General features: G+C 38.8%; 1 protein-coding gene across 1 annotated transcript; it reads left to right on the top strand.

The window, feature by feature from the left end:
* Window positions 1-3,548: 3,548 nt before the first annotated feature.
* LOC100893531 lies at window positions 3,549-20,656 on the top strand. The gene is given in 21 exon segments (XM_030998500.1): window positions 3,549-3,660; window positions 4,242-4,425; window positions 5,401-5,561; window positions 6,061-6,118; window positions 6,121-6,236; window positions 6,967-7,112; window positions 7,114-7,182; window positions 7,486-7,568; window positions 8,045-8,232; window positions 8,921-9,142; window positions 10,476-10,586; window positions 11,238-11,396; window positions 11,938-12,205; window positions 13,787-13,970; window positions 14,752-14,927; window positions 15,292-15,500; window positions 16,422-16,563; window positions 16,620-16,623; window positions 16,971-17,154; window positions 18,411-18,572; window positions 19,684-20,656. Coding segments are annotated over 20 exon segments (3,051 nt in total). The 5' UTR covers window positions 3,549-3,660; window positions 4,242-4,253; the 3' UTR covers window positions 19,921-20,656.
* Window positions 20,657-21,310: the final 654 nt, after the last annotated feature.

Raw genomic sequence — 21,310 nt, forward strand, 5'->3', positions numbered from 1 at the left:
TATATTTTGATTTTGTTAATGTTACATTACATATTTACAATACTAAATTTGTAATCAGATTGGTTTATTGATCATCAAGATGTTCATGAGAATATTTTTGATAAGATTGTTTTTGAGTTGCTTAGGAAGTTGAAAGTGCCTATAGCTTATTCGGTATTAAATTATACGTAACAAACATAAATCATTACAGGCCAAGATTGGTAATAAGTGGGAAGAGTGGCTTGGTTTGGATAGAGATGAAATTGAATGGTCTGTTATACACACAAATAATTTCCAAATGTACTATAGAAACTCAGTTAAGGTCTTTTTATTCAAATTTGTTTCATAATGAAATAGCCCTAAACTCATTTTTATATACAATTGGAAGAAGTGATAGTCCTTTGTGTTACTTCTGTCAGGAGCTACGTGAAACCTTGATTCATATATTTTGTAAATGCACAGTAGTTGCTCCAATGTGGAAAAAGCTTGCAGATTATATTGATAATAATCCAACCGCGAACCCCGAAGAGAGAGAGAGAGAGAAATATAATATAAACAGAAAAGAGAGATATATAAAACAAAATTAAAAAAGAGAGAGATGAAGAGAGAGAGAGAGAGAGAGAGAGAGCCGAGGAAGATAAAGAAAGAGAGAGAAAGAGAGATGAAGAGAGTAAGGGAGGGAGAGAGAGAGGGACGCCTCATTCCTAGCATGTAGGTGAAACAGTTTTGTTTCAAAGCTGGATCTAAGCCTATTATTATTTTTTTCTTCTGGGCAAAACAAACTGTATACAAAAGAATTACAAAGAAGAACAATTCATACAAAACAAAGGATGAAAATGTTACTTCGAATTATAAATCAATGTTCTTTTTTTTTTACACTCAATGCCACGAAATCTGTGCCCTCTAACACAGGGGCGGATCCATTTTTTTTTAAAGAGAGGTCATGGTATTCCTAATCATTTGTTGCAAATATAAAAATATAATGATAAATTCGTCATTCGTATTTTTAGACCCCTTTTCTCCAAAACTCTCTGACTAGCATAATAATGATAATCTACTAGTAAATGATACTTCTACTACCACTACTACTACTACTACTACTACTACTTCTACTTCTACTACTACTATTAATAATAAGAATACATGAAATAACAGAAATAAAATGATGTCATGTCCTCATAAGGGAGACACGTTTTTGGATGCCTCTCACATTTCAAAAGGAGGGGCACGGGTAGACTGTGTCACCCTACGACTCAAATCCGGCAGTGCTTCAACGAAATATTTGTCGCCTCCCCCCTGGTAGCAAGCGCGGATCCAGGATTTCTTAGGGGGGGGGGGCCATATTTGAAATTATGCGAGCCAAATATTAATACGTAATGGTGACCAGCAGTGACGTAATTGGGGGGTGGGTGCAGGGAGGGGCGAGTTTCCCATTTCAATAACTTATTGGAGAAAGAAGACGATTCGTTGTACCGTTCCCAAAAATAATCCTCGTCTGAATTATGTCCCCCCCCCCCGCACAAAGCTTTTACGATTAATTAAATTATTAGTGAAAGAAGACGATTCGTTGTACCGCTCTCGAAAATAATCCTCGTCTAAAAATCAGTTTCCCCTCTCCCGCGCGAAGCTCGGAAGCTTTACGTTTCATTAAATCGTTAGAGAAAGAAGACGATTCGTTGTACCGTTCTCGACTCATAACTTGTCTAAATTCAATTCCCCCCCCCCTGGCTACGCGCCTGCGGTCAGATGAACATGTTGATACCTTGTACGCCTCCGGAAGCTTAGGGGTTTAAGGCAATAATTTACGGTCAGATTAGCATTCAGGGTCCGCCTTATAGGGCCCTAGGCGGGGTCTAGGGGCAAAGCCACGGAAGTTCAGACATTTTAGGCATTTAGTTAAGGTCAGATGAGCATTATTGTGATACCTAATTGTGACACTGGCAGGTCACTAATTGGCGTGGGGGTCAGGAGGCGGAACCCCGGAAGCTCAGGGGTTTGAGGCATTAAATTACCGTCAGATGAGCATCTAAGGGCCCGCCTTAGGGCCCTAGGTGGAATCCAGGGAGCAGAGCCTTCGGAGTTTTAGGCATTTAACCATGGTCAGATGGGCATATTTTGATACCTCATGACACTGGCAGTTAACTATTTTTTCTTTCCTGCTCTCTTTCTTTCTATTTCTTTTTAATATACTTTTTCAAAAAAGTGGGGGAGGGGGGGGGGGGGGGGGGGGGCTCGAGGATCCCGATCCCGCCGTTCCGCGGGCCCTGACATGTAGGCATTTCTAGAAGCATTTTCTTGCCTGGCTGTAAATTTAGGAATTTGTCATTTTACAACAAACGCATATAAAAAAGTATAATTTACTTAAAAGTGAGGAAAAATTTCCCCTACTTTTCTCCCTTTTCTTTTCTTCTTCCTCTTTTTCCCCTTTAAGCTCTCCTTTTTTCCTTTTTCTTCCTTCTCTCTTTATTTTGGACGGAGGGGGGGGGGGGGGCAAGGGCCTTAATTTTGCCTCCCCCCGAACCACAACTTGTTGGCGGGAAAATTGCAACTGATATCCCCCTTCTTTTCTTTTCTTCTTCCTCTTTTTTCCTTCCCTTTATCTACTCTTTTCCTTTTTTCGTTTCCCTTTCCTTCCTTCTCTTTTTTTTTTTTTTGGGGGGGGGGGGGGGAGGCAACAGCCTGAGAGGTATATAAGTCCTTTTGCCCCCCCCCGATCTCTTCTCTATTATTGTCTTCTTCCTCTTCTTTTTTCCTTTCTCTCCTCTTTCCCTTTCCCTTCTTTTCTGCTCTCTCTCTCTTTTTTTTTTTTTTTTTTTTTTTTTTTTTGCGCGGGGGGGGGGGGGGGCAAGGCCTGCTCACCCCCCCCCCCCCCTCCGCGCCTGGATCCGCGCCTGACGGTAGGACTACGTTATACTAGGCCTATATATCACCTGCCTCGGGATAGTTGGCCATGCGAAACAGCTAGGAAAGCGTGTATTGACATTGTAAGAAAAAGTATTCACCCCGGCCGGCCCCCCCCCCCCCCCCCCCCCCCCCCCCCCCCCCCCCCCCCACGAAACATCAGCCATGGTCAGGAATCTTCATCCTCTACGGTGTGTGCTTTTTTTTTAGACGTGAACATTTTTTTGTTTGGTATGTTGTTCTTCACGCCTGAACCAAAAACTTGGACGTTGGTGTGGTCCAATGTCATCGGGAATAGATCTAGGAACAACACAAAGCATTATAAAACCAATGTCACCTAAAAGTAAAATTTCTGCTACAGCTGATCATTGAAAAGGAACGTCAGTTTGCCGATCTTTCTTACTAGGGGTTTCCCCTCGACTTAAGTGTCTAGCCTAGTGTCATTCAAGTGAAATGAGTTTTTGTTTCTTCATTATTTTAAATCAGCAAGATAAATAGGCTTGCATGCCAAGGGGTTTAATCCTGGATCTACTGGCAGCATAGACGGAAATAAACCGTCTGATATGGGTCATTTCTTTCATAAAACTGACATTTGCGGTCAGTGGAGCATGGAGCCATGCAGATGCGATCTCAGCGCGCAGCGGAACCACCGTCGATATCAGAGACTGAAGCTTTCGGTCTACTGGCCTGGCAACACTGCTGACAGTTACACGTGAAATTAAAAATGAGGCAGCTGATAAAGGATTAGCCTAGGCCTATATCGTCATATTCCGAATTCAGGTAATTCATTTTCTAGTATAAACATGCGCATGGAACTTTGCTATGCTTGCAACTTTTCATTCAGCTCCGCTGTAGCTGTGAGCGCCTCGCTGATTATTTTGGCTATTCTGTATACAATACATGATTGACAGTGTATGTATTCTGGATAGTTTATTGTGTGCGTTCGAGTGGACATTTTATACATGGTCATGGTGTATTCATGCACATCATTAGCAATCTTCCATTTTTTAGTACATACCTCTTACAGAGTATTAATCGTATTATAGATTTTTCTGGGGTGTGTGCAGGTGGACCACTGACTATACACTGGGGTTTCCCCTACTCCTATACGAATAGTGCAAAGGTAGTGACTCTTCTCTACACAGGGCCTCCATTGATTTAACGTCCTATCTGGGCCGAGAGACAGAGTGTTTTCCACTTATCATAGCCTGCGTCTATGAACAAGGGCACGTTAAAAACACAACGCAGGCTTCAGTCATCCGTCTGGGTGGGATTCGAACCCGGATCTTTGGTTCGACAGGCAGACGCCTCTCTGACTGAGCCAACTCGCCTCCTACTTTCTATCACTGTATCATTAACAGGTTTAATTCTGCATGGAAGATTCAAATCTTATTGTGGGCGTGGATGTAGGAGGGACTTACACAGATGCCGTGTGCCTTAGTGAGGGTCATGTGGTGGGCGTCGCCAAGGAACCAACCACACTGGATGTGACGGGGGGCGTGAAACACTCCATCCAGAGCCTCATGAGATTATTCCAGGAACAAGGTATACATGTACTATTTTATAATTCAATATGATCTTTGTGCTTAATTATTGTTCTCCCCATTCAACTTGTTTTGTATGCAATAGATTGTTTCCATGATAATGTAATCCCCCCAAGAAAAACTACCCTCTAGGAGGACAATTACCCCCCTCGTACCCCCCCCCCCCAAGAAAATTACCACTTCCCCTTACCCCCCGTTCATTAAAGGGGAAGTCCACCCTGATAATAAGTTCGTTTTAATATTATAAGCAGAATTTTGTTTAGGTTAATTGTCCTTCGGGGGGGGGGGGGGGTTGACTGTCCAGGGGATGGTTGTTTTAACCTACTGTTTATAACACATGGTAATTTATGCATTAAATCTGATTACATTATGAAAATGGTCTATTAATTGCACTAACCAAATCTAACCAAGCGCCTCGAATACCAATTATATTCACAGCATTGATTTGTTAATATTTTGGGCAAAGTGCAAAATTTGAAATGCAATGAAATACGCCTCAAGTCACCATCTTTGTTAAGTGCCTCGTTATAAATCATTTCATGAACCTGGTATTTTAAAGGGGCTGTAGCATAGCAAATACTGGTCAACGCCTTGACCTTTTTTGACAATTGCACGTAAGCGTATAGACTTGTACTACGCGAAACAGACCAAAGTTCTCCTCACGCTTCGGTTTCGCGTATGCGCCACACATGTGAGTACGTACCCCCACTGCGGTCGCGTCGTCTGTAGTCGCATTTTACCCGATTGGCCCCAAGTCAATATGCCAACTGTGCACATTATGCATTGTTGAGTAAGGCAAGCCATGCAAAATGTTTGTCCGACCTAGCAACAGCAAATGTAGGTTTCTATACAATTTGCATTCTGAATATTGAGATGCAAGAACGGGTGAATGTAATACGAAAAGCTCGTCACTGGGTAAACATATAGGCCTGCATTCAACGATTCCTTTCCACTTTTTACTCCATTTTCAAACAAGGTCAACCAACTAACTTTCGTCAGGTGAACATCGGAACCACTCATTTTGTGAATGCAGTGCTGCAGCGGCGTCACTTGACCCGTGTAGCCATCCTAAGGCTATGCGGGACCGCTTCCCGAGCTCTTGAACCATGTATCGAGTTCCCAGATGACCTCAAGCAGGTAATGACCTTTAACCTATTACCCTTGCTAACCAAGATCAAGCCGTATGGGTACAATTGACCGAGATAGATAGAGAGAGAGTGAGAGAGAGAGGGGGAGGGGTGGGTGCTCAAGCTTTTTACACAAATATCAAAATTACTGCATGTTCTGAGCGAGAAATTTGATGACCCATTATAACGGCATTGTTATTTCATTGTAAAGGATACTAGATAAGATAAAACACAGAAAACTACAAATTACTATTTCGTTCATATACCCCTCCCCCTCATTCAGAATGTCCTAACAATGCCCAGTGCCTTTTTAAGCATGATAATTATTGTATGCGATCATTATTTTCTTTGTAATCATTGCTGCATTCATCTTGTATGAAAAGAGAATTTTAGGCAAATGGTCATTTCTAATTCCTAGCCTCAGTCAAAAGTTACAATAATTATTATAATTGTTCAATTTCTATTTTCCATCATGAATCTTTTTCGGTACCATTTCTATCATATCCCAGACAGTGTATGATTCACATTACTTCTTGAACGGTGGCTATAACTATGATGGCCAGACGATACCCGTTTTGACCCCGAGGAGGTTCTGACATGCTTGAATGAACTCCGAGGAAGAGGTATCACGAACATCGCAGTCAGTTGCATCTTCGCACCCATCAACAGCGACCAAGAAAACCAGGTACCAATAAATCTGGTTCTAATATTGAAGTCATTCAATTTATTGATTTATTACATGTATATAGGCCTATGAAATTTGGTTGTGTTATTTCCTGCATTGAGGCAATATACCAATTTATTAACATATTCAAATTTAATGGATTTTCTTTCTTGGGGACCTAGTGACGAGTTATTCCATTAACCTGTTATCAATGAATGAACTACAATACTTGGAATCCAGTCTGCGTAAATTACGTGTTGTTTTGTCGGGCAAGCATTCAGGTTATCAAGAACAACCTTTGTTTAAAAAGTATGCATGCAATCTGAATATGTCTATTGGTGCATAGAACAGTAGTTAACACGTTGAAAGATTTTTCGTCTTTAAAATAGATTTTGATGGCATGACTTTTTAGACCATGCCATATGCTGACGCATCTCCAGTTCCCAGATCAGCAAATAGCGCCTTTTGGAAACATGCATTTTGTTATTCCAAAGATCCCTTGTTTAAAATGTGTGGTTTCCTACGTACTCCAGGTGGTTCATTAATTTTAGAAACAAAAAGCTGTCAAATTTGAACATAGAGTGCACCCATGTGTTATGTCTTTACCCTTTAAAATACCAAGTTATAACCAGTTTTGTAATATATTCTTATAATTATGTCATTTGATTGTTTTGAATCTCATCATATGACATTAAAGGTGAAATTTTAGAAAGTCTAATTGTGCAGTTATTTTTAATCTTCTGAATTTCAGGTTAGGGATTTGATAAGAGAACATTACAAGGAGGCAAGCGTGACACTCTCTCATGAGATCGGTCAGATGGGGCTCCTAGAGAGGGAGAACGCCGCCATCTTGAATGAGTCGCTGAAGCCCTTATGCAGAGAGACGATCCATGCTTTCCACCAGTCTCCGAGAGCTGGACATTCAGTGTCCATTCTACATGACGCAAAATGATGGCACGATAATCAGGTGAGTTGTTTGAGAGATGACATCATTTAAGTCCAACGCACCACTAGTTTTACGCTACTTTTATTTGGTTAAGGGTCATAATGAATTATGAAGATGATTACGATGATGATGATGATGATGATGGTGGGGTTATGTTGATGACATTGATAATGATGCATGATGATGATGGTGATGATGCATAATGAGGGTGATGATGATTATGATGGAGATGATGGTGATGGTGGTGACAATGGAAATTGATATGGTACGATAGGTATCACTACTCATTGTAAGCCTAAGCTATTATATTTTCTTTTGTTTTAGTTCCGACTTGGCGCTTGATCTACCGGTGCGCACATTTTCCTCCGGTCCCACAAACAGTATGAGAGGAGCAGCGCATTTGTCAGGTACTTGCAGGCAAATTAAATTTAAGTGTCCTGAAAGTGGTATCACAGGAAAGGCTCTAATCCAAAATAAAAATGTAGTCTCTTTTCCTTGTCTTCCAAATGGTGATATGTATCGACAGCCCAATGGTTTTAACCTAACTCCAGGTGTTCAATGTATAATATACAAAAGATTATGTGATGCCAATAATAAGGAACAACAATGGAACATTCTCAATGTTATCTAGCTTCTACATTTTTTATGTAACATATACCGGTAGACAGAATTTATTGTTTATTGGTGTCTACGGTCACTGCAGTTGAAGTGATTTATTTTAGTGGAGTTACGTAAGTTGGCACCTGAAAGGTGTAGGCCGAGGATATTATTTTTCTTTTTCGGTTTGCATCTACAGTGAAGTTCCGGTTGATGCACAATTCTACTCGCATATAAATGTGAAGAAGAAACGTAATCTGTTATGCATTCTGCAATGACTCCACAGGCGTGACAGACAATGCCATTGTCATCGACATCGGTGGGACATCGACCGACGTCGGCTACCTGATGAAAGGTTTCCCGCGGGAGTCGTCGAGCAGGAGCCACATTGCAGGAATCTCGACCAACTTCAGGATGCCTGATGTTCAGTGCATCGGTCTCGGTGGTGGCTCGCTGGTGCAAGGAGAACATATGGTGAGCACGATGCAGGGTATATGGCAGGGACAGGGGCGGACTTGCCGTGGTGATTTTGTGGAGTGTTCACAGTGGGCCACCAGAGACTTGGTTTGAGGGCAAATCGACTTGTGATCCGAAGGCCGGCTGATGTGAGATATGAGATGGGTCCGTCAACATTCCCAAACCAAGTTCAGTCCAAGTCTACTCCAGGGCAGGGGTGCCGATCCTGGGTTACAGGGTGGTACTTAACTCCGCCCTTACCCCCTCAATGATGAAGGTTTTCAGCATATGGTTCAGATCAATGATTTTGTTTTCATAGTGAGTTCATAAAATGCAAGGAGACTGCTCATAGTCATCTACAACTTATATCTTGGAGGACTATTTCATTTGTTCTACACTTTTCTTGATTATAAACCTATGTTTAACACTACCTTAACAATTAACCTTCGTGAGGCATATCCTTTAATAGTTGATCAGTTTATAAAACAAAAAGGAGACTGCTCATGGTTATCGAAAACTTACATTTTGGAGGAATATTTCATTAGCACTACACTTTTTTTAATTTTTCTTGTTTGTAAAACACTATCTTAGCAATTAACGTTTGTGACGCATATCCTTTAATAGTAAATCACAAACAAAGGTGAAAATATCCAAACCAGTTTAGAAGTACTACACGAAAATGGTTCCTAACTATTTTTTTTGACAGAACAACATAGCTGTTGGTCCAAGCAGTGTTGGTTATCGTCTGCTTAGTAAGGGTCTTATTTTTGGCGGGAACACTCTAACAGCAACGGATATTGCCGTAGCAGCGGGCCTTGCTAAAATAGAAGGAGACACTGCTAAGGTCAATCAGATTCCCAAGACCGTTGTAGACAGTGCTGTGGACAAAATACACAGAATGGTGGAAGAGGTTATCGATCAAGTCAAGGTTTGTAGTTTGATTTTTATCTTGTACGGTTGCACTCTTTCAAGGAAGTTAACTTTAACGTAAAACTTGTCAAAAGTTGCAAGACTGCTATTCTTACAGTAATTGGGTGATGAGATCGAGAAGCACAATTAAGGAAGGAGAACTTGAGTGAACTTGAATGATAGAAAAGTAATGTAATCGTCAAACACAATGATGATGAAGAAGATGGAACGATGAATATCAAGGAAATTGAATGAAAAAAGGATGGAGACGAAGATTCAGATTCAGATTCAGATTAATTTTATTGGGCCATTTGGAAATTCAGTTGTTGGCATTACATAAGGCATGTGAACAATATACAATATAAAATTATATTAAAGATATATTGACTGCTTTGAGAGGCATAGTGGTTTCTATAGGGTCAAGGGAAACTCACAACCTGCTATGACCCCAAGGCGCTTGCGCCGCGGGGTCATAGCAGGTTGTGAGTTTCCCGAGACCCTATAGAAACAACTATGCCTCGAATATTAAAAGCAGTCAATATATATTTTATATACCGAAAAAAAAGAAAATGTTGACTCACCCATTTAGGTTTCCATCTCTTTGAAGTCATGAATATTAACACCAACAATAACTTGTGTACAGTATGAAATCCAACAAGCTGTGCTCCAGTAGAACAGGGAATACCAAACACGTTTACACGAACAGTAACTTTTGTACAGGATGATATCACCAACAAGCTGTGTGCTCCAGTAGAACATGAACAGTAACTTCATAAATTCACAAATTCGCAACATACCGAACACTCAAACACTCAAACACCGTTAACGGTATTGCGCATCGGTCATCGCACAAAAGAAACTTATACGGTAACACGTAAACCAAAATGGGGATCGCAGCAAAATGACGTCACGTTTCACAGCCATGGAAAAAGTGCTATGAAAAATGGATATAAACCGGTAGAGCCGGGAAAAATGACTATGAATTTCAATTAGCGGGCATGGTTAAGAACATGACTGCATTTTCAACCAATCAGAAGACAGGATTAGTAAAGAATCTTAAAATGAGGTATATAAACACAAATATATAATACACAGTAGCAAATGTACAATGACATATTCATCTGGAAACATGGATATAAATCGTAAGGGGAAACTGTAAAAAGAGAGATAAGTACTAGAAAAGGAATGTCTGTCAGTAATATCGCAATCCTGTTAAGGCACATTTCAACTAAATTCCAAAGAAGCAAATTCTACCTCGTCCAGATGGTTTTGGTAAGACATTCGTTACCTATTGTTGTAATGCAATGATTTTATTTATAGTAATCATTGTTTCTTACCATATTGCATTTCAGATCAGCGGTGATGATGTACCAGTCATCGTTGTTGGAGGAGGGAGTATTCTAATCGATGAGAAACGTGGCCTTCGAGGAGCTTCTCGTCTCATAAAACCACCTCATTATCAGGTTCAAATTTTGCTTTTCTCTAAGAATAATTAACAGTTTTTTTTTGTCACCTTTTATAAAATTAAGAATAAATGTATTAAACTTATCAAAGTTAATCATCTGTCCAGAGTTTTGATGATGAGGAAATTATTACAATCATTATACGTTTGTAATTTATAAAGTTCATATTATTTGCAACATTTCATCAATATTATTGCATCCAGTCTTGATTTTTCTAATCTTATTAAACTATGTACGTCATTACCAAATACAAATGGGTTTACTTGTTCTAATTATTTGTTATGAATGACTAGATAAACCGTATTTATGATGCAGAAGGTGATTTTTCTTTTAATACTTTTACATTTTGGAATATTAATATAATTTGTATGTGTCATCGTATTAAGTCTCTCTTGTTTCTGTTATTCACCCGTGATTAATCGGTTTGTTCAAGATTCAATTACCGTAGTCTTGATTTCGTCACAGATACAGGGTTAGGGTCAGCATTACAATCTAGTTTTAGTTTTAGTTAGGTTTAGGGTAAAGGCTAGGGTTGCCTTTGGTTAGTATAGGATATTGGCTGTGGACAACCGAAATCAAAGTTTCTGCCGATAAACGTCAAATTGGCAACGTAATAATCTTTATTCCTTTAAATCTCTTTTTAAATGACAGTCGGCTAATGCAGTGGGTGCGTCTCTAAGTCAAGTCAGCGGTACAGTAGACTATGTGGTAAACGTCGCTCAGATCTCACGTGAAGATGCGGTCGGGACCGCGGAAGCCAAGGCACGACGTGCTGCAGTGACAAATGGCGCTGATGAGTCCACTTTGGAAGTAAGCATGATTGGACAATTGTTGTCTTGTATATGATGGTAATACTTGTCCCCTGATTTTTATTTCGGATTTTAATAACAAAAACATTCATTCAACAAGCAAGGATCATGATTTGACAATTGTGGTTAATACCTAACCTCTCAGGAAAAACAGAGCCATTATATAAGATTGCTCTGAATATGGTAATCACATGTTTTGTGTTATTGACTTTACACTATGCCCCCATAAACAACCAAGTAGATCTATTACATAAAACCCTTGAGGAAAGAACTAATGATTGAACAAGAGTCTGAATGTATAAAATGGAGAACACATTTGACTTGCTAGCCTCTAATCACTGCGGCTATTCCGTCGGTCTTCAAAATGCTTGGAATTGAATTGTCCTCTAATTCGACACAGTTTCATTCCCCTTTGTTTGAAGTCTTTTGAAGACATGTTAGTCGTAAGACCAAATGATATCTTGGCGGTCTTGGGAATCGGCAGGTGTGGTTACGGCCATAGATACTCTGATCTGATTTTAATCTGAATTTCTCTCGCCCAGATCACCGAACGTCAGTCGGTAGGATTAGCCTATCTTCCAGGCCAAGTCATACGCATCAAAGTCAAAGCCGTGGGGAGTTTAGCGACCTCCAATCTCGAGTCACACCGTAGTTCATACCAGACAGAGGACACACCAAGTGGAACCTTGGCAGAAGCATCTCCCTCCAAGCAATCATGTGATGAAGGGAGTGGCCAATCAGGAACAACGGGACAAGATGCGCCTCAGACGACAGCAAATAGAAGTGATATCGAAAGCACTGATGAAAGAGGTAAATGCTCTACTATTATACCTATACATCTGTTACTTACTACATTGTACATTTACATCTTTAACATTTATGTATACATCATCCATATCTAGTAGTTTTACCTTCACAATTATAAATATACGACGACTACTATGTCTGCATTTTCCATTACTACTCACTACTACAACTTCTGCTACTTTTTCCTCTACTATTGTCAGTTCCACTATATGTAATTCTGAGCCTACTACTTGTACATCTTCTACTTTTATATATGTCCTTCTACTATGAGAACTACTATTACTACCTCTCCTTTCTCTATATAATGCACTTCTACTACTATTTTTTACCACTTCTTCATGGTATATCTTCTACATCTACTACTCCATGACATGTATTCTATCTTCTACATATAACTTTATATATCTAATACTTCTTCATCTGCTCTTCTATATGTTACATCAACAACTTCAACTTCTACATAATACTAATTCTACGTCTACTACTTCTACGTCTACTACTTCTACATCTACTACTTCTACATTTACTACTTCTATACCTACTACTTCTACATCTACTACTTCTATACCTACTTCTGCTATATCTACTACTTCTACACCTACTAATTCCATATCTACTCTTTCTACGTCTACTACTCCTACGTCTACTACTTCTACATCTACTACTTCTACGCCTACTTCCTCTACATCTACAACTTCTACATCTACTACTTTTACACCTACTACTACTACTTCTACACCTACTTCTTCTACACCTACTAACTCTACTTCTACTACTTCTACATCTACTACTTCTATACCTACTACTACTACGTCTACTACTTCTACATCTACTACACCTACTACTACACCTAGTACTTCCTCATCTACTACTTCTACATATACTACTTCTACATCTACTACTTCTACGTCTACTACATCTACATCTACTACTATTACATCTAGTATTCTACATCTACTACTTCTACACCTACTACTTCTACATCTACTATTCTTCATCTACTAATTTTACATCTACTACTTCTACATCTACTATTCTACATCTACAACTTCTATATCTACTACTTCTACATCTACTACTTCTACATCTACTACTTCTACATCTACTACTTCTACATCTACTACTTCTACATCTACTACTTCTACATCTACTACTTCTATATCTACTACTTCTACATCTACTACTTCTACATCTACTACTTCTACATCTACTACTTCTATATCTACTACTTCTACATCTACTACTTCTACATCTACTACTTCTACATCTACTACTTCTACATCTACTACTTCTACATCTACCTCTTCTACATCTACTATTTCTACATCTACTTCTTCTACATCTACTATTTCTACATCTGCTTTTTCTACATCTACTACTTCTACATCTACTACTTCTTCTTCTCATTCTCCTTCTCCTTCTCCTTGTCCTTCTCCTTCTCCTTGTCCTTCTCCTCCTCCTCCTCCTCCTCCTTCATCTTCCTTTGCTTTATATACTTCATCACTTACTGCTATGCATGGGCTACCACTAACACTACCAGTCCTACCTTTGAATATAAATCAATCTTCATTTTATTTCTATCAGACTATCAACCTCATGTCGATTCGGTCACTGGTGAATGGATCATCAGCGAACGTGACATTGAGTACATCACTATCGGAGCGGGGCTGCTCGGGTCAGGCGGAGGGGGTAGCCCCTACATGGGCAAGCTGAGGGCTCTTAAACAGCTGAGGAGTGGCAAGAGGATCAGGGTCATTGCCCCAGAGAGGTGAGCATGAAATGTTAATCAGCATTTGTTTTATCAAGGAGATTCGTATTGCACTTACATAATCATGAATATTTTTTAAAACATGGCAGTTTAATACCGCGACATATCTGAATGAGGCTTATCTTAAAGGGAAAGTCTACCCTGATATTAAAATGGTTTTAATAGAAACAGAAAAGATGAGAGAAACAGGTCAGTGAAAGTTTAAACCTTTGCAATCATACATTCACCCTTAATATAATTATTGCAAATGTGTTTTTATACAACCCCTTTTTTATACAAATCTATTTCTGTCATCAATGACTAAACAAATGAAAGCTTATGAAATTATCTGTACAGAACAAATTGGAGTGGAGCTCGCAAGATGTTGCATATTTGTATTTTAATGATGTCAACTTAAAATATTCACCACTTTCCTATTTTCATCGAATATTGCTCAAACTTTCACTACTTTGTTTCTCTCATTTTTTATGGTTTAATTCAAACAAACTTAAAAATCAGGGCGGACTTCCCATTTAATAAGGAGTGACACTGTTGAGAAATGTTGAATCATCGCTATCAGGGCTTAAAGCCCCACTGCACTACTTATAGCTACTTTCGCCCTCTATATAGCAAACAATTCCTAATCGGTGCCTGTTGGTCCCCCATGGTCCCCCATGATCCGCTTTTCTTATGCTAATTGAGAGCTGATTTGATGAGATAACCACCTGTCAGTGACCATGCAGGGAGGGCTAATCCCTCCTGGCCAAATTAGTACAGACAGGCTTTAAATCTTCTGTTTCAGATTGGGCACAACGCCAGCTCTGCAGGGGAAGGTCCCATCCATGGCATTCATCGGTGCTCCCGCTGTACTAATCGAGAAACTGGTCTCTGGAACTGAGATACCCCGGGCACTCGTCTGCTTTGGAGACGTACTGGCCGCAAACCCTGAGGACGTTCGCCAACAAGCAACCTCTTTAGGTATGAGATGAAGTTACATCTTGTTTTACTGAAGGTAAAGTTCGTTATCCCATAGGTTCATCAATCAGAATGTTTTTTATTGCGAAGGGTTAATATAACAAAGTTTTAGAATTCTAGACATTGGTAAGATGAAATTATTTTCAGGATTTCAAAAGTTAATAAATTAGGAAAATGACACAAAATCTTTCCATCATTTTTGGAATTACAAACCTTCTGCAAACGACCTTCCTGGTGGGGAAATTTGTGCTATGGAATTATGAGCCTTCAGAACTTCTTCTAGTAGTAGTACTACTAGTAGTAGTATTTGTGTTGTTAATGTTAGTGATGTTGTTGTGGTTGTTTTTCAATATCTAAAATATGACAGAAAATGCCGATGACAATATGAATGACGGACTGGTCTTTGTGAAGGACTACACCCTCTGCTCTAAGACTTCTGCACCTGACAGGGTTTGTGCGATCGTGGCAGGAGAAATTGGTGGATTCAACTCGATTGAACCTCTGATCGCTGGTGCCGAGCTTGATGTACCCATACTAGACTGCGATGGAATGGGGAGGGCGTTTCCAGAGATGCAGGTATTAATCCTCAGATATGACACAGCGAGAAAAGCTGCATTTTTTTCTGTATCTTATAACACAGAGCTCAGTGAAAACCCATAGTTGGCGTTCAATTGAATCATTAAAGGTACTATGTCCCTTTTGCAGCCAACCTCAAATTCTGTAGAACTTTGAAGGAATTATGAATATGTCATGTATGTCTTATCTGTGAAATTTAAACGTTAGCAGTGTCCTCATATTCAAATTATGCAAGGAAACCTGTTTACTTGCTAGACTTCACTGTCAGACACTATTGAGTGACTGACTGGCTTTTTTTCTTCTTTGGTAATAACATACATGAAAAGAGTTGTAAAGGGTACATGAGCATTTGTCTACATCAATAACCCACTTCTTGTGATGGCCAAGATTAAACTGATTGAATCTTTGCGCTGCATAAAACATATGACCATTCGGTACAATTGTCTGAAAATCAAGACTATTACTTATTGGCTCTATAGCTCCTAATAATAAATAATAATAGTGGGTTCTTGTATAGCGCTCATGTCAGTCAGATTTGACCCTCCTGGCGCTCCCGATTTGACAACTATTAGTCGTTATTTTCCCACTTGAAGACATTTTCAAGCCCCACCTTTTTTTAAGGGAAGTTCTAAATTAGTATTATCTTTCAAATGCAGTTGGGATTTAACTTTTTCATTTTTTTGGCCTGCAAATGGGACATAGTACCTTTAAGAAAAAATGCAGCGTTATATATTTTGTTTGCGTTTAAAAAATGTATAATACCCGAAAGAGCACTTCGTTCACACATTGTGTTTTCATCTAATTTCCAGCTAACAAATCTAGTCTGACACCCACCCTCCCCTTTCCACTTTTAAAATAACCCAGCTACGCCCTGTGTGTAATATTGTTATTTGTATATTTCTTGTTTGTTTGTTTTGTTAGATGTTCCTTCCCTCGATTCACAAGAAACCCTTGTATCCCGCGGTCTTGGTTAGTGATGGTAGTCAACAGTCCGTGATAGCTGAGGCAGCAAACTCAGTTCAGGTCGAAAACTGTTTTCGTAATGTCGTCGGGGTCAAATGGGGTAAGGCTAAATTTTAAGCCACCCTTTTGTTGGCTACAGCCTCATGTAAATAATAGTCTTGTGAGTCTTTTGATATCTTTTCAGAAGGTTCGCTACACCGAGAATGTCTATCTCGTGGGATTTAAGTGTTGTCTTTGATGATGTGTAGGCCTATTTTATTCATCTGTATTTCCCCCGAGTTTATCTTTACTTTAATTCTATTTCCTTTAAACAAGGTAGCTCCATTTTCAGCCTACCCAAACTTGACATCTTTCCAAGATGTGCCTAAAATACAATCAAGTGTTTATACTTCCTCAATTCAGTTGTCGTTGTTTAGTTACAATTCCTCGTCAATTGTGATGATTACCGAGACGATAAAAAAAATGGACATGGCACCGACATGCTTTCTGCTATTATTATTAACATAGATGTTCTGGAGCAATGGTCTTTGGACCACTGTGCGCAGAGGATATTTTAGCCACAACTGTACCATACTCCTACAGCCGTGCCTGGCATCTTGGTCATGTAGTGATGGCGTCCCAAAGCTCTAGCTCTGACCCGATCCAGGCCATCGCCCGGGCTGGCAACGGGGTGCTACTCATCAGGGGCAAGGTGAGAACGGGTGGTTTTCTGTCAGTTATGTCACATTCAGTTATCAACTAAATTACTCACACCCTTACCAAATTTTGTTTTTACCGCACCCCTCTTTTTGGCCCTTAAATTTTTTTTTTTTTTTTTTTTTTTTGTGTGTGTAAGATCATTGATGTAAATTAAAAAAACAGTAGGGGACCTAGGATAGAACCTTGTGGTACACCATGTAATAGAAGAAAAATTGGAGGAATTATTATTATAAACTACATATTGAGATCTATCAGAAAGATTACTTTCAAACCAAGATGACAGACAAATTTGAACGTTGTTCTAGTTTCCGAGTGGTGAGTCAACACACCGATTACCGAGCTGGGAGACATTGCCAGGCATAGCGCCAGGTGGAGAGGCATAAATAAAAAAAAAATTGTTTTGGTGTACCGTGTATAAGACACACCCCCGACTTAGAATTTTTTTCGGCGGCATAAAGGTGTGGTTAATACACCGTTAATTACGGTACATGAAAAATTGACTTGTCCCGATTCTTGTTTTTTGAAAAGGTGACATATTAAAGCTTACATCTAAAAGTAATCAACAAAGGCCCCATACAACCAGTCCATCTTTCAACCTCGAGTTACGAAACCCACAAAAACATCTAAATAAAAGAGGTATGAATAATTTAGTTGTTACTGTACCAAAAGAAGAAGAAAGGAACTTGCAGTGGCAGATGCCAGTCCCCCGCCCACTGCCCTCAGAATGAAAATGATAACACCCTTTTTTTGTTTTCATTTCCCATTTGTCTTCTTTTTCAATTTGTCCTATATATACCCCCTAATAAAGATGTAAACCCTTTTTTACAGGATTTGTTGTTGCCTTTTATTGCTTGTGATACTTTACCCATTATGTTGGAAGACAAAGTTGTTGCTTTTAACAGAAGAATTTTAATACTTAGGCAAAAGTTGTGGAATCGCATCCCTATTTCAACTGGTAAATGGTCTAATGAATCCTTTACTAAAGTTGAATTACTCTTAAAAAGAATTTGGTGTTTATGAAAAAATTCGTACTCCACAATTGATGCCAATTAAAATAATGATAATAAATAGTAACATCAAATGTTGAAAACAAGACATTTAGACTTTGAGTAAACTTTCGACGTTTCACGTCCACTCTGGGACGCTTCATCAGACAGACTGGTCTTTGGCGGCAGTTGGTTGATAAATTGTCTTATTGATTGATATTCCACTTAAGATGGCCTAAATTATCTTTTCAATCACTTACAGATAACCAACGTAAATCGTGAGACTACAGGGGGTTTTGATAAGGGAGACGTGCTGGTAGAAGGATCAGGAGAGTACTCAGGAGTTTCCTTTCTCGTTTGTTTCCAGAACGAGAATCTTGTTGCTAAGGAACAGAAAATCGTTGACGGCATGCTCCAGGAAAAGGTGTGTACCGTAAATCTCTGGGTATAAGACCCATCTTTATTTGGGGGGCAAAAAGTAGGCAGCAAGCCAGATCCGTGTTCAAAAACGCATGTGGGGAAGAACCTTTATTTCACTGCGAGGTGCAGTTGAAGGCGCTGATATGTTTTTGTGAACTTGTCACAAATAATAGTAACAATGTCATTTTTAAACTAAGGTGACAGACATATTTTCCTCTAAGTCCAAACAGAAATCTAGCCATACAGGTAGTGTTGTTGTAGTTCGATCCTACAGTTCAGTGCTGTGCCATCACTATAACCCAGGTGATAAATAGTGAGAGTACATTACTGTTGCAACTTTGTAACCTGGAGTACAGATTATGTAATCTAGTACATTTTTACTGTGCCACTTCAAATAACTTCCTACAGTATCTTACTATGACTGTATTAGTGAGTCAACACACCTTGTATGACTGAGCTGGGAGACATTGCCAGGCACAGTGCAGGTGGAGGGGGCATAAATCGACACTTTAAAAAAAATATTTAAAAATGATTTTTCTTTTTCTTTCTGAAGGGTCATAATCCTAAAAATGATATAGGGGATATTGTTCCAGGTTTTGTAATTCTGAAACCAACAAAGTTCTTTTTAATCTTCTGAAATATGAACCTGCTGAATTTCGAACATTCCTAAAAAGAAGCCTTCGTAAAATGACAAACCTTCAAAAATAACATTCAACCTAATGAATGACAAAAGAGTTGGCTTAGGTTCCTTTCAAATTGTTAATATTTATTTGGCAAACACAAGACACGTTTAGTAATAAAATGATTAATACTTTTGAATAATCCAATAAATCGTTTGGGTATGAAAAGGAAAGAGACTATTCACATTCTTTTATGAATTAAAATGTAGCTCTATGTACAGTAATACTGTTGTCATTCACATGTCAAAAATTTGATGAAGCTTCTCCTTTTTTTCTCAGAGTTGTACTATTGTAAAAATACAGTTATGAAAACAATTTTGATGCACTATAATGTTTCACAATATTATTTTGTAGTTGTCATTCATCTATTATCAAATGGCCCCGTTTATCAAAATGTTTCGCAAGTGAATGAGTTGAAATATACATTCTGTACAGATCGTTGCCATGACACCTGACATCATCACCATTACCGACGCTGACAAAGGTCATCCTGTCCCAACAGAAGAGGTCCAGTACGGTCTCCGTGTAGCCGTCATCGCCCTGCCCAGCCCTACAGTTCTACGATCACCACAGGCCCTATCCGTCATCGGCCCCAGAGCGTTCAGTTACGATGTTGACTTTGTCCCCATAGCCGACTATGTGCCACCTACCCCCATTCCTCTCCTACCTTAAAAAAATAAGAGAGGCAAGCTCTTTCAACATTTTTAAGGATAAAACCTCTTTTTAAACTTAAAAATATATATACAAAGCAGATTAAGATCGAATTACATCTGAAATATCTGCTGTTATATTTTCGAGTAAAGTTTTGGAGATACTGTAAATTGTAGCTTCTTTATAAATGAAAACATTTATTTTTTTAGCTAAAAGAGAAATATACAAATCAGATTAAGATTGAATTATATCTGAAATATCTGCCATTTATATTTTTGGAGATACTGTATATTCTAGATTTCGGATTTGATTTGTTTCCCAGTTCGCCGTAATTGTCATCATGCTGCATAAATGTAGCCATTTTATTTGATGACAAAAGGGTTTACTCATCATGTTAATTATACTTTTTGATGTTACAAAATTGATATCTAGAAAATAAATTCGTATTTTTGAAACAATATTTCTTAATCATGTGTAATATGATCATTGTGCAATAAATGAGTACCATGAAATAAAATATATAGGCTATTTTTAGACAAGAAATCTAGATTATGAAGCTACTATTAACTGGAAGATGTTTGGATGATGTACAAACGAAATCATGTATGTCTAATCAGATAGTATTAGTTTTTATCAGGAAAAATAAATCATGAAAAATCATCTCCATCCTCTTTTCAAGAATTCGTTTTTGTATACAAGTACAACCAATGCTCGCCAACATATTGTCAATGACATAATTAATTTTTCAAAGCGCATTTACAGTCATAATTTTGACCCCAAAAACAGTCAACAACTCACAGAGAAAATAAAGGATTACAGCATTTAAACACCTCATGGGCTGTAATTTTTTCCTAATTAGATTAAGTCTGGCTGTCTTTACCATTCCATTTCGTAGCTTTTCTCGGTACTGCACATATTTTGAAGGGATAGGGGCTGTGCGTTATTCCGGGGCGACCTTCGAGGCATGGTTGGCGTTCGTTTGGCGCGAGGCTGACGTCGTACTTGATAAAGATATGAGTGAATGCGAGAAAGATCTCCATGCGGGCCAACTGTTCTCCAAGGCACATGCGACGACCTGAAAGAAATTATTTTTAGGCCATACTATTGAAAAGGATTCATTGATAGCTCTATATTTTTGCAACAGTAAACAAAATAAAAAAATTACTCATTTGACCGATTGTTTTGCTTAATATCAACCGAGAGACATAAGCACATTAATTCGATTTAGGTTTGTGTTTCACGGGTATCAAGTATCAAGTTTATTTGTCTTCCAGAAAACACATGTGACAAAATATATTAGAGTATAATCATAACAGAACAATGTAGAATAAAGAAAGACGAGGAGACCTTGGTGGAAGCACTGCTTGTTGAGTTAAGGTTTCATGCTTACTCTTTAATGATGATCATATGG

This window comes from Strongylocentrotus purpuratus, unplaced genomic scaffold (genome assembly GCF_000002235.5).
Source record: "Strongylocentrotus purpuratus isolate Spur 01 unplaced genomic scaffold, Spur_5.0 spur5_scaffold_5, whole genome shotgun sequence".
NCBI classification, from domain to species: domain Eukaryota; kingdom Metazoa; phylum Echinodermata; class Echinoidea; order Camarodonta; family Strongylocentrotidae; genus Strongylocentrotus; species Strongylocentrotus purpuratus.